The sequence below is a fragment of the Oryx dammah genome, unplaced genomic scaffold (genome assembly GCF_014754425.2).
Source record: "Oryx dammah isolate SB20612 unplaced genomic scaffold, SCBI_Odam_1.1 HiC_scaffold_10, whole genome shotgun sequence".
NCBI lineage: Eukaryota > Metazoa > Chordata > Mammalia > Artiodactyla > Bovidae > Oryx > Oryx dammah.
In genome coordinates, this window is record NW_024070194.1 from 71,815,925 (window position 1) to 71,833,497 (window position 17,573).

The 17,573-nt window shown below is 47.2% G+C and overlaps 1 protein-coding gene across 1 annotated transcript in view; it reads left to right on the forward strand.

The window, feature by feature from the left end:
• The window catches only part of IL2RA (interleukin 2 receptor subunit alpha), a 46,114-nt gene that overhangs the window by 18,968 nt on the left and 9,573 nt on the right, over nt 1-17,573 (forward strand). Inside the window, exons 2-3 of the mRNA XM_040248258.1 lie at nt 12,542-12,724; nt 16,748-16,861. Coding sequence (XP_040104192.1) covers nt 12,542-12,724; nt 16,748-16,861 — 297 coding nt within the window. The remainder of the gene's footprint in view (nt 1-12,541; nt 12,725-16,747; nt 16,862-17,573) is intronic.

The window sequence follows — 17,573 nt, forward strand, 5'->3', positions numbered from 1 at the left end:
GAGCCTGGCTACAGTCCATGGGGTCGCAGAGAGTCAGACATGACTGAAGAAACTTGGCACACACGCACAGTCCCCTGAGCCTGACATTCTCTCTGCCAGGCGAACCACTGTTCATCCTTCAAACCCAGTAAAGCTGAGACCAGCCTTCCTCCTGAGCTGACTCACAGGCTGGGAAGGCTTCCCCATTGGGGACACCATGCCAGGAGGCCCAGAGGACGTATCAGCTTGGCAAAGGCAGTGACCTGGAGGATCTAGAGTGTCTAAGAAGCCCCAAGGTCACATGCTCCTTAATGGTGCTGAAGAATCTGCCATCTGTGGTTTGACTGGCAGACTTGATTCCCGAAGTAAAGAAAAGAAATGTTGTCAATCCCTCCTGTCAAAAACCGAGTCTGGTGCTTGAGGAACCCACTTCCTGAATCAAAGGTGAAAGAGGGAAGGTGGTTGTGGTACCCAGAGGTCGATCGCAGAGGTGGAGAGCTCCGCACCTGTGGCCGTTGACTATGGCCCCAGTACAGTCATTCTGTGCTCTGGGATGCTAGGATGCTTGACTTTTCAATGGTTTTTAATTTTTAAAAGGTGTTTATTTATTTGACCATGTTGGGTCTTAGTTGCATCATGCGGGATCTTCTGTTGCAGCACACAGACTCTCTCCTCGAGTTGTCCCACAGCACGTGGGATCGTAGTCCCCTGATCAGGGATCTAACTCTGTCATTGTAAGGAGGATTCCTAACTACTGGACAGCCAACTCCCTGACTTGATGGTCTTTTTTCCTTTTCAGCTAGCTTGGATAAGCCTCATTGGCCACGATACCGCCACTGTGCAAAACTGGTGACATTTGAAAACACATATTGGAAGCAGGGAAAGTTGGGAGGTGGAAGGTGGAAGGAAATGATAAGATGCTCTGGCAGGTCTGCAGTCGGGAGGGCTGGGGGCGAGGGTGGACGATACAGGAGATGGAGGGGGCTACGTATGCCAGGGTCCTGGAGAGCTCCAAGCAACAACTCCTGGGAAGGGATTCCACCCGATGGCAAAGGTGAGGGGAACCGAAGGGACTGAAAAGTTGCCTCATGGGCATGAGGGCCATTAAAAGAAACAAAGACAAGAAGGACTGAGGGTTGTTTGAGTGCATGTTTGTTTTTAACTTTTTATTTTGGGAGGATTATAGATTTTCATGCAGTTGTAAATAACAAGAGACCCAGTACAGCCTTCATCCAGTCCTCCCCACAATTATAGCAGCGTATCACAACCAGGAAGTTGACCTCACTGCGATCTATCAGTCTTGCTGATCTAACAGTCTTACAGGCTCTCATTCATGCACGTGTGTCTTTATTTCCATGCGACTTTCCCACGTGCGTAGATTTCTGTGACCGTGAGCAGAGCCAATGTACACAAAAGTTCCTATCCCAAGATCCCTCCCACTGCCTTTTGGTGACCGTGGCCACAGGCCACCATCCTCCCTGACCCCTGGCAGACACTGAGCCACTCTCCATCTCTATGATTTTTATCATTTTAAGACTACGAGATAAATGGAATCACAAGATATGTAACCTTTGAAACTGGCTTTTTTTCACTCAATCTAATTCCTTTGTGATCTACCTTTCTGCACATAATTCCCTTTCCAATCCATCTTTCTGCATTCCTTAGCTGGCATTGTCCAAACATTATCCAGAAAAAGTGCTTCTCTCCTCCTCACTCCATGCCATGCTTTTTCAGTATCACTATCGATGGCAACCCACTCCAGTATTCTTGCCTGGAGAACCCCCCAGACAGAGGAGCCTGGCAGGCTATAGTCCACGGGGTCACAAAGAGTCGGACACGACTGAGCAGCTGGAACACACACAGATCGTTTGCTAGCTTTTAAAATCATTTCATTATTTTATCACCACCACCGTTGCTTCGTTTGGGTTTACTGGACGCACTGTCATAAAATTTGCAAGTAGAGATAGTTCTACTTCTTTTCTTTCTAGTATTTAGGCGGCTACATATTCTTTCATCTGATTGCATTGACTAAAACCCCAGTGGTGAGTTAAGTAGAAGAGGAAATAGTAGGTTTTGAGCAGAGCTGGAGCACCAGAGGATGGCCAGATGGGGAGGTGAAGGCACTATGTCTCATCGCAAGCTCAGGGCCAGAGGTAGGCGTCTGCACGGAGCAGTACAGCATCCTTCCCAAGACCTCAGCTCAGAAGCCCAGACAAGCCTCTAGTCCCATCACTGAGGGTCCTCTAGCCACGCGACCTTGCTGGGCAACCTCAGGCAATTCTCCAAACCTCGCTGTGCCTCAGTGTCTCGTTTGTAAAATGGTAGGAATCATGATAATATCTTCTTCATGGTGTAGTTGTCAGGATCAAATCAGGGCATATTTGTGAGGGCTTGTCATTGTTACTTTAAGACAATTTTTAATTTTTAATTTTACTTTACAATACTGTATTGGTTTTGCCATACATTGACATGAATCCACCACGGGTGTACATGAGTTCCCGACCCTGAACCCCCTCCCACCTCTCTCCCATGTCATTTCTCTGGGTCATCCCCGTGCACCAGCCCCAAGCATCCTGTATCCTGTATCAAACATAGACTGGCAATTCATTTCTTACATGATAGTATACATGTTTCAAAGCCATTCTCCCAAATCATCCCACCCTCTCCCTCTCCCACAGAGTCCAAAAGTCTGTTCTTTACATCTGTGTCTCTTTTGCTGTCTCGCATACAGGGTTATCGTTACCATCTTTCTAAATTCCATATATATGTGTTAGTATACTGTATTGGTGTTTTTCTTTCTGGCTTACTTCACTCTGTATGATCGGCTCCAGTTTCATCCACCTCATTAGAACAGATTCAAATGTATTCTTCTTAATGGCTGAGTAATACTCCATTGTGTATATGTACCACAGCTTTCTTATCCATTCGTAAGACGAATTATTAACATGTGCTCTTAAACTCTGGACGTGTTAATTCCTAATGTGGCAAACAATGATGGATATAATCTACAAAAACAAAAGCTTTGGGGCGGGGCCCTCAGTAATTTTTGAAAGCATAAAGAGGTCTAACACCAAAAGGTCTGACATATTGGTTGTTTAAAGAATTGAAGTATGTCCAAGTTTGTTGGTCAATACCTGCTCTTTGCACTTCTCAAATGATCCGTGTGCACTCCTTCCCCTGGCTTCTCCCACCCTTCAGCAACTGAAGGGTCACCCTGCAGCAGACGGGGGCTGTGGCACGCTGGCTTCACCCTTACACTGGCATCCCTCACGCTGATTCCCGTCCCCCTCTATCCCGCTTGTTCAACACTTTGAATCTCACGCCTACAGAGAAACCAACTGAGTCACCCTCTGTGTTTTTGTGGTGACCTGGGGTCCATGAAAACCTTTTCTCCTGCTGTCTTCTTCACCCCCGCTTCTTCTGACACATTTAAGTTTGCTATTTGAAATTATTTCCTGAAAGTAAAAGTGGGATCTTTTTTTAAAGGTAGGCATGAGGGGGCTTCTTTGGTGGCTCGGTGATAAAGAATCCTCCAGCCAATGCAGGAGACAAGGGTTCAATCCCTGGTCCAGGAAGATCCCACATGCCGTGGAGCAACTAAGCCCGTACTCCACAACTATTGAGCCTGTAATCTAGAGCTGGGAAACTGCAAGTACTGAAGTCTATGCCCTAGAGCCCGTGCTCCGCAACGAGAAGCCAGCACAAGGAGAAGCCTGTGCATTGCTAGGGAGCAGCCCCCACCCACCACAACTAGAGAAAGCCTGAGCAGCAGTGAAGACCCAGCACAGCCAAAAATAAATAGATATTAAAAAAAAAAAAAAGAAAAGAAATAGTGTGAGTTGCTCAGTCGTATAAGACTCTTTGCGACCCCATGGACTGTAGCCTGCCAGGCTCCTCTGTCCATGAGATTCTCCAGGCAAAGAGTGGGTTGCCATTTCCTTTTCCAGGGGAATCTTCCCAACCCAGGAATTGAACTCAGGTCTCTTGCATTGCAAGCAGATAATCTGCTGTACCATAAAAAAAAAAAAGTAGTTCCTTTCAAAAAAAAAAAGGTAGGTATGAAGGCAGCAATAGTGGGATTTCCTGTGATTCTGGTCCCATCGCCTTGAGCTGTGTGACTTCAGGCAACTGACTGAACTTCAGTTCCCTTACGTGTAAGGTGGGGTGACAATCTCTCCCATTGAGGGTTGCAGTGAGCATGGAAGGTAATCTCTACAAGGGAGCAGCCACAGGCGGGGCTCAGGTGTCACAGCTACTGTTATATATATAGCCCCAAATGGAGGACATGAGCTCTGAATTCTTCAAAGATAATGATCTGAATTCAACCACAACACTTCACAAACACTTCCTAGTGACCCAGATAGTGTAGGCAGAGCCCTGCCTCCAGCTAGAGGAGCTTCCACCGCTGGTGACAAGCATGCTTGTTCCTGACGTTAGCTATGGGGGGAAGCACTGAACTGGAAGTCGGGGCTCTGTCGCGTCCCAGGTTTGCAGCTATTCATCGAATGGAACAAGGCCTGTTTCCTTAATCAACCAAAGGGCAGGTTAAGCTTAATTATCTCTGGAGTTTCTCCCAGCTCTCAGATCCTGGGATCCTATTGAGATTAATGGTAAACATGTCCTGTAATATTTTAGTTTGCACCTGAAACGCCTGTTTTTCTGAGGCTCAGACTGCTGGGTGGGCTCCCCAAGGAATTTGGAGACTGTCTCTTATATTTATATAAACCTCTGAATATTCATTGGAAGGACTGAGGCTGAAGCTGAAGCTCCAATACTTTGGCCACCATCAGGTGCCCTGATGAGGTGCTCTCATCAGGGAAAGATTGAGGGCAGGAGGAGAAGCGGGTGACAGAAGATGAGATGGTTGGATGGCATCACTGACTCGATGGACATGAGTTTGAGCAAATTCTGAGAGATAGTGAAGGACAGGGAAGCCTGGCGTGCTGCAGTCCACAGAGTCACAAAGAGTTGGAGACGACTTAGCGATTGAACAACAACAGCAAATCTCAGGGTTCTTAGATTTGACACAGAGAGTGTTTTGAGTTTGTTTATCCAGTTATCCAGTTTGTTATCCATTTCTTTATCCAGTGCCCCAAACTTTAATGGCTCCTGTATCCCTTGGGTAAAGCTCAGTAAAAGTTCCTAGAAGTTCCTGTGCTTAGAGAGCTCTTCTGATGTCTACCTCCAGTCTCGAGCATATGGATGGCCAGGCAGATGGGCACAAAGATGAAGCCAGGCACTCAGAGCTGGCCTGGCTGTTCAGGCAAACACAACTTGACCTTGATTCACTCACAAAGTGAAGAATCTTATCTCAGACCTTGTCCACATCCTTTGGAAGCCCCTTCCCTTTCCCTGTCTTTCATGTCACTCACACAGGCCACAGGGGCCATATGAGTGCTCTTTTGTTTTCAGCAACATCAGAAAAGAATAATAATAATAAATCACCTAGTCCACAACTGTTTTCACCCATCCACCTTTCCTCCAGCCAAGGGAGCTCTCAGTGCACCCTCTCAGATGCTTTTCCTGGGAACAAAGTGTTCCCGAAGCAGGTTTAGTGGTACCTAAGGACCCCGATGGTCGGCCCCTGGGGAAGGCGGACCCCTGGGGAGGGGGCAGCCACTGCTAGATGCTGAACGCGGCTGCAGCCCCCGGCAGCTTCGAGGCACTCGTGAGAAATCGTCTCAGCATCCACACTCACCCTATCATTTCAACAAGCCCCCCGCAGGCCAGATGTCTGCATGTCAAAGTGTGAGAGGCTTTGCTGTGCACAAGTGAAGCAGAGTCCTTCTGGCTCTAGAGAATCAGACTTCCTGCTCAAAGGACCGACTTCCCTCCAGATGCTGGTATTTCTGGGTAACTCGAGGGACACGAAAACACCTCAGCCCAAAACTCATCTTAGTTCTTTGCGTTTGCCATTGTTTAGTTGCTAAATCGTGTCCGACTCTTGGTGACCCCAAGGACTGTAGCCCCCCAGACTCCTCTGTCCATGGGATTCCCCAGGCGAGAATACTGGAGTGGGCTGCCATTTCCTTCTCCAGGGGATCTTCCCGACCCAGGGACTGAACCCAGGTCTCCTGCATTGGCGCTTTACTACCGAGCCCCTGGGGAAGCCCAGATCTTAGTTCTACTCTCTTCTAAAAACAAAATGGCAAAACATGAAGGGTGGCTTTATGTTGGGGGGAGTGGCATTGAAAGCACATGCGGAGCGAGAGAAAGGGTATCAGGACCCCACCTCCAATTAGGAAGCCTCGGTCTGCATCTCTGTCACTCGTATCGGGTGGCCGGTCACTTAGAGGAAGGGAAGTGACCGCCCTGCCTCACCAAGTTTCTCACCTTGTATTGGAAACCCAAGCAGCAGGAGCTGTCCTGGAAACAGCAGCAAATGGTTGATGGTCTGGTCTAACGTCCAAAAGGAGAGAGCAGGCCCTCCCTGGTGGCCCAGTGGAAAAGAATCTGCCTGCCAAGACAAGGGACACCGGTTCAACCCCTGGTCCGGAAAGATCCCACCTGCTGCAGGGCAACCAAGCCTGTTCGCCACAACCACGGAGCGCCTGCTCTAGGGCTGGTGAGCCTCAGCGACCGAGGCCGTGTGCCTAGCGCCCGTGCTCTGCATTAAGCAACGCCACAGTGAGCAGCCTGGGCACCCCAACTCGCCACATCTAGAGGAAAGTCCACGCAAAGCAATGAAGACCCAGCACGGCCAAAAACAAATCAATAAATCTCTAAAAAATGAAAAGTACAAGAAGAAGAGGCAAGAAAGGAGGGAGCAGATGCCTGGGAGACAGAATAGTTGGTCTGAATCCCTGGACATCCAGTGGATGCCTCAGCTCTCTCTCCCCTTGCATGGGCGTGGTGAGATGGAGGAGGTGAGGCTCCAGTGATCCACTGGAGGGAAAACAAAACAACGGAGATGAAAAGCATTGAGTGTCCCAGGGGCCCCCGCCCTCGTCCACCTTCCTCCCAGACCTGCGTGGTGACACAGTCCAGAGCAAGGCAGCTCTCAGTGACTGTCGCCAATGTCAGCTGGAGACGTCGAAAGTGCACGGGTTCCTGCACTTTGGTTGAACGGGGAATTCCCGGAGGCAACAAACCTACAAATATCCCAAGAGGAGCTTCACCTGGGCCAGTGTGGAGGGAGGTGGGGTGGTTGCAGGGCAGAGGGACACGTGTGTGGGGTCCCTCCTGCGTCTTTCCAATTACCTGTCTTAGCTAAAATCTGAGATGAGACAGGAAACACTTTCGACGTCAGAAGAGCTCAATTTTAACTCTCTAAGTGAGAGTGGAAGCTCTTGGGGTTTGCAGGATTAGTGATAATTACTGGCTCTCTTTCTGCCTCTGCACACACTAAAGGTAGGAGGTGGCAAAATCACATCAGTGTTCCTCTGAGCCCCTGGTAGGACCCCGCCTGGACCCCTGGTCCAAGCTCTGAACATTCACCCCAAGTCCCAGCACCAGACTAGGAATGTACACAGTTCTCCTCCACTCCAGAAGCAGCACACACTTTCAATCCTCTCTGAAGAGAAAATAACATCCAATTTAGAAATGTATTGATGCTTTAAAATGACAGAGAGAAAAGCAGTTCTCTTCCCACTTGCAAAAACTTTTTCTGTGTTTGCCTCCTGAGTTGGGGAAATGGGCAGAGTAGAAAGCAGAGAAAGACTTCTGTTAGAAAGGCAGAGCCTCCGGTGCAAACAGGAAATATATTTGGAAATGTGGGTGCAAGAGTAAAGACGGAAAAAGCCCCTTTGCTGAACTCAGAGAATTTTAGAGTAAAACTAGGGAATGAGGGCAGCTGCCATGCTGTGTGAGAAGAAAATCTGTAAGGATAATATGAGGAAAGGGGATGTAAAGACATTTTGCTGAGTCACATAAACTGAATTGCCCTTCGATACTCCTCTTCTTCCCTGGCGGCTCAGATGATAAAGAATCCGCCTGCAATGCAGGAGACCTGGGTTTGATCCCTGGGTCAGGAAGATCTCCTGGAGAAGAAAATGGCTACGCACTCCAGTACACTAGCCTGGAGAATTCCATGGACAGAGGAGCCTGGCGGGTTAACTGTCCATGGGTTCACAAAGAGTCGGAGTCGACTGAGCAACTTTCACTCACTCGCTCCTCTGCACGATTTCAGGAGAGAAGAGGCATTTTCCTTTTTTTTTTTTTTTTAAAGATGTTGTACTGCTGTTTCTTTTATGACCAGTCTGAGAAGGACTTTTAAAAAATCCCAGATTTAATCCTATTAAAAAGAACACCCCACCCTCTGTCTGCCTTTTCTGAACACCCTCCCACTCCACCTTCTTTAGATGACATCTGGATCAGTCTTTGCATGGTTTCCGGGCAAAGGGTTATATAGTCAAGTTCTTTACTAGTTCTTAGGCATAGATCAGGGAAGTTCCATTGCTTCCAGATTTCAGGAAAGATGCTTTGATAAAAAGCAAGTCTGTGGGAGTAAGAAGTTCTGGAACTCTCCCTTGTCCCCACATGACCTCCTCGATGCTCAGGCTAATTTATGATGATCCCGGAAATTTCCATGGCCTAATTAAAGAAAGCATATCACCATGTAAATAGTTTTTAAGGACATCAAGTTTTCCCAAGGGCAATTTGCCTGGTTCTTTTCCAATTTCTGTGTTTGGAAACTTTCTTGGTTTGTGATTGAGTTGTCAGATTCTGAATGCATCTGAGGTCAATCCTTGATTCTTTATGCTAGTGGATAATCGTGAGAGTTGCTCGGTATACTTCTTACTGATTTTTTTGGAAGTAAAATTACTTGCAGTGAAATGCACAGATCTGAAGTGTACGATTTTGATGAGTTTTGGCCATTAACCAAAAATGTCAGAAATGGAGACCTGATTGAAATAAAAAGGTGTTTATTTGGGGTTTGGTAGGAATACCCCAGAGAAGCCCTTGACCAAGGGGGAAAGGGCAAGGGTGGTGAGAATTGGGAGGTTGGGACTGACACTATTGATACTCTGTATAAAACAGATAACTGATGAGAACCTACTGTATAACACAGGGAGCTCTACTCCACCCTCTGTGGTGACCTAAATGGGAAGGAAGTCCCCCAAAATCGGGGATCTATGTATATCTACGCCGATTCATTATGTTGTACAATAGGAACTAGCACAATATTGTATGCAACTAGACTCCAATAAAAATTAAGAAAAGAAGCCCGTGAATTGTCTCCCCACTCCACTCCCAACAATAAAACAAGGGAGGCTTATAAAGGGAAAACCCACAAGGTTACAGTTAGTGACATGACTTGTTTACCAAGAATTATAGCTGGAGCTGGCAAGCATAAGGGTGCTTGTTGAGTACCAATCGGCTGACATCTGAAAAGGCTGCATGCACAGTTTCAAGGGGGGACCTTGAGGCCATCAGTTTGCAGCTGCTGGCAGATACTGCTTTGAAAACGGTTGGTGGTGTCCTTAAGTTCAGTGCAATTCAGAGAAAATTCAAGTTCTTGGTGCAGGGAGGTGCCTGAGAGCAGGTCTTCCATGCTGAAGTCTTCCCTGACTCCACTTTTGTCTGCCTGAACTGTGATGAGTCCATTATAATTTCAATTTGTCATCAGAATGAAGATGTACACCCAAGGACCCATCATTTCCATCACCCCATCGACTCCTTGCAGTCAATCCCGCCCACCACAACCCTGGTTTAATTTCTTTCTGTATACTAGTCTGTCTTTTCTTAAACTTTATAGAAGTGGAATCAACGTGCGTGTGTGTTGTTTTATCTTCTTTTGTTCAACTTAATGTTTCTGAGATTTCTTAAAGCTACTACAAATGTTTAAGTGTTTTCATAGAAACAAGATTTCACTCCTGGATAAATACCCAGGAGTGGGATGGTTGGATTAGGGCAGCTATATATCTAACTTCATTTTTAAAAACTTTGAATTTTCCAAAGTAACAGTGTTATTTTCACTCCCACCAGCAATGTCAGCAAGTTGCAGTTGCTCCCTGCCAACATTTGGTATTATCAGTCTTGTACCTATTTTACCCATTCTAATGGACTCTTTTAACAGTGGCTTCTGATTTGCTTTCCCATGATGTCTAATGTGGTCTTGAGCAGCTTTTCAAGTGATTACTGATAATCATATATCTTCTTTGGAGAAGTGACTTGAGCAGTCTTTGCCCACTTATTTATTGTACCCATCATTATGGTATCATACAGAGTAATTTCCCTAAGAATCACTCCCTAAAGATCCTCTGTGCTCTACATATTCATCTCTCCAGCCTCCCTGCTGCTGCTGCTGCTAAGTCGCTTCAGTCGTGTCCGACTCTGTGTGACCCCATAGACGGCAGCCCACCAGGCTCCCCTGTCCCTGGGATTCTCCAGGCAAGAACACTGGAGTGGGTTGCCGTTTCCTTCTCCAATGCATGAAAATGAAAAATGAAAGTGAAGTCGGTCAGTCGTGTCCGACTCTTAGCGATCCCATGGACTGCAGCCTATCAGGCTTCTCCGTCCACGGGATTTTCCAGGCAAGAGTACTGGAGTGGGTCTGCCTTCTCCATAACCCTTGGCAACCATTGATTTTTTTTTTTTTTTTTTTACTGCCTTCATAGTTTTTCCTTTTCTAGAATGCCTTATAGTTAGAATCATACAATGTGTGGTCTTTTAAGATTTTCTTCTTTCACTTAGTAATATGCATCAATGTTTCCTCTATGTCTTCTTCTGGCTTGATAGCTCATTTCTTTTTAGCTCTGAATAACATTCCATTGTCTGAATTTACCACAGTTTATTTGTCCACTCATTTACTGAGGGACATGTAAGATTGCTTTTTCTGGACAGAGAAAAAAGGAGCTGAACTAGCATCTATTCTATGACTATTATGTGCTGGGTGCTCTGCAAGTTACCTTGATATGTTATTTCACATAATATTTAGAACAAATCAGTTAAATAATAATTATTATACAAATGTTACAGAAAAAGAAGCTGCGTCTTAGATAAGTAACTACAATAAAACTGTGTGGCTAGTAAGCTGGTGGAGCTACAATTTAGAGACCCAGCTTCTTTCCCTTTCCACCACATTTCTTGCCTTATTATGATTATTACAATTACCAGAATTTAATTATGTGACGGGCTTCCCAGGTGGCGCTAATGGTAAAGATCCCGCCTGCCAAAGCAGGAGACGATAAGAGACGCGGGTGCGATCCCTGGGTGGGGAAGATCCCCTGGAGGAGGGCATGGCAACCCATTCCAGTATTCTTGCCTGGAGAATTCCATGGACAGAGGAGCCTGGTGGGCTACAGTCCACGGGGTCGCAAAGAGTCAGAGATGACTGAAGTGTCTCAGCATGCACGTTACGTTACAGGTTCCTCTGCAACTGCTGGCCCACTCGGCCATTCAAATTGCTGTTGTTTAGTCCCTTCTGGGTTAGAGGTGGGGCAAGCTGTTCACATTCTCCTCATCCTCTTGGGGGTGTCAGGAGGGTCCTGCACCCTAGATGGGGATAGGGGTCTCCAGGTCGGTGAGCGGCTGGGCAGAGCGTGAGGGCTCAGAGAAGCTCCACTCCACGCCGAGTGACTGACTCACAACTGGCAGACGGGCCTCTGCCGGCCGCAGGTGCAGCCACCTGCCCAGAGCCGATGCCCTCCTCCTGGCTGGCGAGGCCAGCTGCAGGCAGCCCTGACCGCCTCACTTTCTTCTGTTTCCTGTGCCGTCCTGTCCACCTCCTCCACACAACCTATGACTTTTTCCTGAAAAATCTCATCTCTTGAAGCAGGGCAACGTGTCTAGAGACACACAGTGGAATCCCTGTTCTGATGAGACCAGCACGTTTCCCTCCCCATGATAGTTGGGTGTTCGGCCACTTCTTCAAGTGTCTTTAGTGGGAAACCAGTGACGGTTTTTTGGGCCAAGGGAGGGTCAGGTTTTGTGGTGAGAAGAAATTTGGTAAACTCAGAGGTGGGCAGATGGGTGAGAAACACATTTCCTACTCACCACACCCCGAGTGAACACTTAACAAATATTTCTCCTCCAAGAAACAATTTCTCAACAGATACATTTCATCCCTCAGTTAAATCCGCGTGGCTTTCCCTGCTGCCCGCCTTTCCTCATGTTAGTGAAGTGAAAGTCACTCAGTCGTGTCCGACTCTTTGTGACCCCATGGACTATACCCTGGAATTCTGCAGGCCAGAATACTGGCATGTGGGTAGCCTTTCCCTTCTCGAGGGGATCTTCCCAACCCCGGGATCGAACCCAGGTCTCTCTCATCACAGGCAGATTCTTTACCAGCTGGCCCACCAGGGAAGCCCTTCCTCACGTTCCTTGTAAAAACTCTGCTTGCTCGGCGGGAGTCGTCAGAGTAAAACCCCCGCTGTTTCTATTCATTTAGTTTGAAAGACACTGTAGCTTGGAGAACTTGGCTGAAGTTAAATTTTGAACCATCTCTGATCTGAAGGTTTCTACAGAACCTTCAACAGCCCGAGTTTCTTTCCAGGAAGAAGTGGGGTACATGCCAGCCCCTTAAGTCAAGGGAAGAAACGTGGATTTGATCATTCTGATGGTTGACTCTGCCCATGTTTGGAAGCTCCTGGATTACTAAGGTGCCTTTTTGTCTTGGCAGAGGCTTGTCATGATGACCCTCCGAGTCTCAGAAACGCCACGTTCAAGGTCCTCAGGTACGAGGTGGGTACCATGATCAACTGTGACTGCAAGACAGGCTTCCGCAGAGTGTCGGCCGTCATGCGCTGCGTAGGGGACTCCAGCCACTCCGCCTGGGACAGCAGATGCTTCTGCAACAGCACCTGTAAGAGTTTCCACTGGTAACCCCGAGGGAAGGAGAAAACCTGTAGCAAAGAAGGAGGCAGGGCTGCCACTTTCCCTGGGGGCTAGCGGGGGGTGGGGTAGCATTCCTTTACAATGTTGTTAGTTTCTGCTGGATAAGGAAGGGAATCAGCTACAAGCATATATATCTCCCCTCCCTCCTGAGCCTCCCTCCACCCCTCATCCTACCCCTCCAGGTCACCACCACAGGGCACTGAGCTGAGCTCCCTGTGCTGTACAGCAGCTCCCCACTAGCTGTTTCACACACAGTCGTGTAGATATGTAACTGCTACTCTCTCAGTTCGTCCCACCCTCCCCTTCCCCTGCTGTGTCCACACGCCCATTCTCTGCACCTGCGCCTCTACTTCCTGCCCTGCAAATAGGTTTATCCGTACCGCTTTTCATGACTCAGAAAGACCCATGCACCTCAGTGTTTAAGGCGGCACTATTTACAATAGCCAGGACATGGAAGCAACCTAAACGTCCCTCCGCAGAGGAATGGATAAAGGAGATGTGCTACATATATACAAGGGACTATTACTCAGCCGTAAAAAGGGATGAAATTGGGTCACTTGTAGAGACTTGGGTGGACCTAGAGTCTGCCACGCCAAGCCCTCAAGGAAACCACACTTTAAGAGGGCGTGGGGGAGAGGGCAGACATTACACTAATAATCACTAAACAACTGAAAATAAAAGTAGTTCATAGTGATGTGAACGAAGCGCATGCAACTGAGCTGTTCTCCACAGCAGCCGCACCACTGCCACCCTTCAGTTCAGTTCAGTCGCTCAGTCGTGTCCAACTCTTTGCAACTCCATGGTCTGCAGCCACCAGGCTTCCCTGTCCTTTCGCAACTCCCAGAACCTACTCAAATTCATGTCCATCAAGATAGTGATGCCAGCCAACCACTTCATCCTCTGTCATCCCCTTCTTGTCCTGCCTTCAATCTTTCCCAGCATCAGGGTCGTTTTTTTTAAAGAGTCAGCTCTTTACATCAGGTGGCCAAAGTATTGGAGTTTCAGCTTTAGCAGCAGTCTTTCCAATGAACACCCAGGACTGATTTTCTTGAAGGTTGACTGGTTGGATCTGCTTGCAGTCCAAGGGACTCTCAAGAGTCTTCTCCAGCACCACTGTTCAAAAGCATCAATTTTTTGGCGCTCAGCTTTCTTCACAGTCCAAGTCTCACATCCATACATGACTACTGGAAAAACCATAGCTTTGATTAGACAGACCTTTGTTAGTAATGTCTCTGCTTTTTAATATGCTGTCTAGGTTGGTCATAACTTTTCTTCCAAGGAGCAAGCGTCTTTTAATTTCATGGCTGCAATCACCATCTGCAGTGATTTTGGAGCCCCCCAAAATAAATTCTGCCATTGTTTCCATGGTTTCCCCATCTCTTTGCCATGCATGATGGGACAGGATACCATGATCTTAGTTTTCTGAATATTGAGCTCTAAGTCATTTTTTTCACTCTCCTCTTTCATTTTCATCACTAGGCTCTTTAGTTCTTCACTTTCTGCCATAAGGGTGGTGTCATCTGCATATCTGAGGTTATTGATATTTCTCCCGGCAATCTTGATTCCAGCTTGTGCTTCATCCAGCCCAGCATTTTGCATGATGTACTCTGCATATAAGTTAAATAAGCAGGGTGACAATATACAGTCTTGACTGTATTCCTTTCCCAGTTTGGAACCAGTCCATTGTTCCATGTCCGGTTCTAACTGTTGCTTCTTGACCTGCATACAGATTTCTCAGGAGGCAGGTAAGGTGGTCTGGTATGCCCATCTCTTTATGAATTGTCCAGTTTGTTGTGATCCACACAGTCAAAGGTTTTAGTGTAATCAATAAAGCAGAAGTAGATGTTTGTCTGGAATTCTCTTGCCTTTTCTATGATCCAACAATCATAGGACGCTGGTAATTTGATCTCTGGTTCCTCTGCCTTTTCTAAATCCAGCTTGAACATCTGGAAGTTCTTGGTTCATGCACTGTGAAGCCTAGCTTGGAGAATTTTGAGCATTACTTTGCTAATGTGTGAAATGAATGCAATTGTGTGGTAGTTTAAACATTCTTTGGCATTGCTTTTCTTTGGGATTGGAATGAAAGCTGACCTTTTCCAGTCCTGTGGCCACTGCTGAGTTTTCCAAATTTGCTGGCATATTGAGTGCAGCACTTTAGCAACAGCATCTTTTAGGATTTGAAGTAGTTCAGCTGGAATTCCATCACCTCCACTAGCTTTGTTCATAGTGATGCTTCCTAAGGCCCACTTGACTTCACATTTGAGGATGTCTGTTCTAGTTGAGTGATCACATCATCGTGGTTGTCTGGGTCATGAAGATCTTTTCTGTATAGTTCTTCTGTGTATTCTTGCCACCTCTTCTTAATATCTTCTGCTTCTGTTAGGTCCACACTGTTTCTGTCCTTTATTGTGCTCATCTTTGCATGCAAAGTTCCCTTGGTTTCTCTAATTTTCTTGAAGAGATCTCTAAACATGTCCATTCTGTGGTTTTCCTCTATATTTTTGCATTAATCACTTAGGCAGGCTTTGTTATCTCTCCCTGCTATTCTTTGGAACTATGCATTCAAATGGGTATATCTTTCCTTTTCTCCCTTCCTTTCACTTCTCTTCTCAGCTATTTGTAAAGCCTCCTCAGACAACCATTTTGCCTTTTTGCATTTCTTCTTCTTGGGGATGGTTTTGATAACTGCCTCCTATACAGTGTCACAAACCTCCATCCATAGTTGGTACTCTGCCTATGAGATTTAATCCCTTGAATCTATTTCTCACTTCCACTATACAATCATAGAAAGTGAAAGTGAAGTCTCTCAGTCCTGTCCAACTCTTTGTGACCCCATGGACTGTAGTCTACCACAGTCCTGCGTCCATGGGCTTTTCCAGGCAAGAGTACTGGAGTGGGTTGCTATTTCCTTCTCCAGAGGATCTTCCCGACCCAGGGATTGAACCTGGGTTTCCCACATTGTACGCAGACGCTTTACCATCTGAGCCACCAGGGAAGTGGGATTTGACTTATGTCATACTTGAGTGGTCTAGTGGTTTTCCTAGTTTCTTTGATTTAAGTCTCAGTTTTGCAATACGGAGTTCATGATCTGAGCCACAATCAGCTCCTGGTCTTGTTTTTGCTGACAGAATAGAGCTTCTCCATCATCACCTGCAAAGAATAAAATCAATCTGATTTTGGTATTGACCATCTGGTGATGTCCACGTGTAGAGTCGTCTCTTGTGTTGTGGGAAGAGGGTGTTTACTATGACCAGTGTGTTCTCTTGGCACAACTCTGTTCACCTTTGCCCTGCTTCATTTTGTACTCCAAGGCCAAACTTGCCAAACTGTTACTCCAGCTATTTCTTGACTTCCTGCTTTTGCATTCCAGTCCCCTATGATGAAAAGGACATCTTTTTTTGGTGTTAGTTCTAGAAGGTCTTGTAGGTCATCATAGAACCGTTCAATTTCAGCTTCTTCAGCGTTAGTGGTTAGGGCGTAGACTTGGATTACTGTGATATTGAATGGTTTGCCTTGGAAGCAGAGACCATTCTGTCTTTTCTGAGACTGCACACATTGCCATTCTTTAGGATGCCCTCTGACTCTTAAACGACCTGCCTTCAGGAGGCAGGAGTGGCTGAGATTGCTCCTCTGCCTGCCACACTCACCTCCATGCAGGGCATTGACAGGCTGATGGCCAGTACGGGGTCCCTTTTGGGGAGACACACAGGCACAAACCATTCAGCCAGAAAAGCTTGGGTCCTTCGGAAACACACTGTAGGCTGCTATCGTCATATACAGGAAGCCTGCCTAGCGGGCTGGTGCTCTGCTGCCCGTGAACAGGCCCTCTGAGAGCCCCCTGAGGACAGGGTGTGTGGGGCTCATTTTTATAACCTCAGCATCCCCCAATACTGCCTGGCACGTCACAGGCCCTAGAAAGATGTTCTTTCTGTGGAATTTCTCTTTTAAACACCTATGAAGTTATATTCTTCATTCCCTCCATACTCTCTAGCCCCTGCTAAGAACCCAGTAAAACAAGTCACTCCTGGATCCAAAGAACAAAGGGAGAGAAAACCCACAGATGCACAGAGCCAAACGCAGCCTCCGGAGCAAGCTGACCTTCCAGGTAGGAGCGGACCTGCTCTCTCACAGACACGCTCAGTGCGCCCCTGAGGAGGAGAGTCTGGCCTGTGGTCCTCTCTCCCGAGGACGCCCTGGGGACCAGCGCCGCGGTCCGGTGGTGGCAGGCTGTCGGCTCAGCATCTCAAGCTCCTCCTACAGCAGCCAGCCTGGGCTCTGTGCGTCCTCCAGGCTTGGGAACTGGCCCAAGAGGGCTCGATTCAGTTCAACTCAACTCACTTCCATTCAAATAGCATTTGGGGGGCCAACTGCCCCAAGCACAGTGGCCAGAGAATAGCAATCTGAGTCGCCAGTACTCCTTGGCCTCAAAAGATGCTCTGTGTTTCCGTTAAGGAAGAGACACTGAACTGTGAGCCAAGTAATTGACTTCCAGACGTCTCTATTTCCAACAGGACAGGGTTCTGAGGCGGGTGGAGCCACACTGGCTTCTGGAAGCTGCGGACAGAACTTGAGCTAATGGGCTGTGGACAAGCCAGTGCTGTGTCACCCAGCTGCTGCCCCGACTTCCCAAAATTAATATGGTGGAAGTCAGCCTTGACATCAGGAAGAAAGGAGCCTGTTAGGGAAACCTGAGCTTTGGGGGGTGCAGCTGACCTTTCATACTCCGTGCCCCTACGCTGATTTTACAACCTTACAAAGATCTTTACGACTTGGTATATAATCTCATTCCAACCTCAGAACCCAGTGAGTCAGGGAGC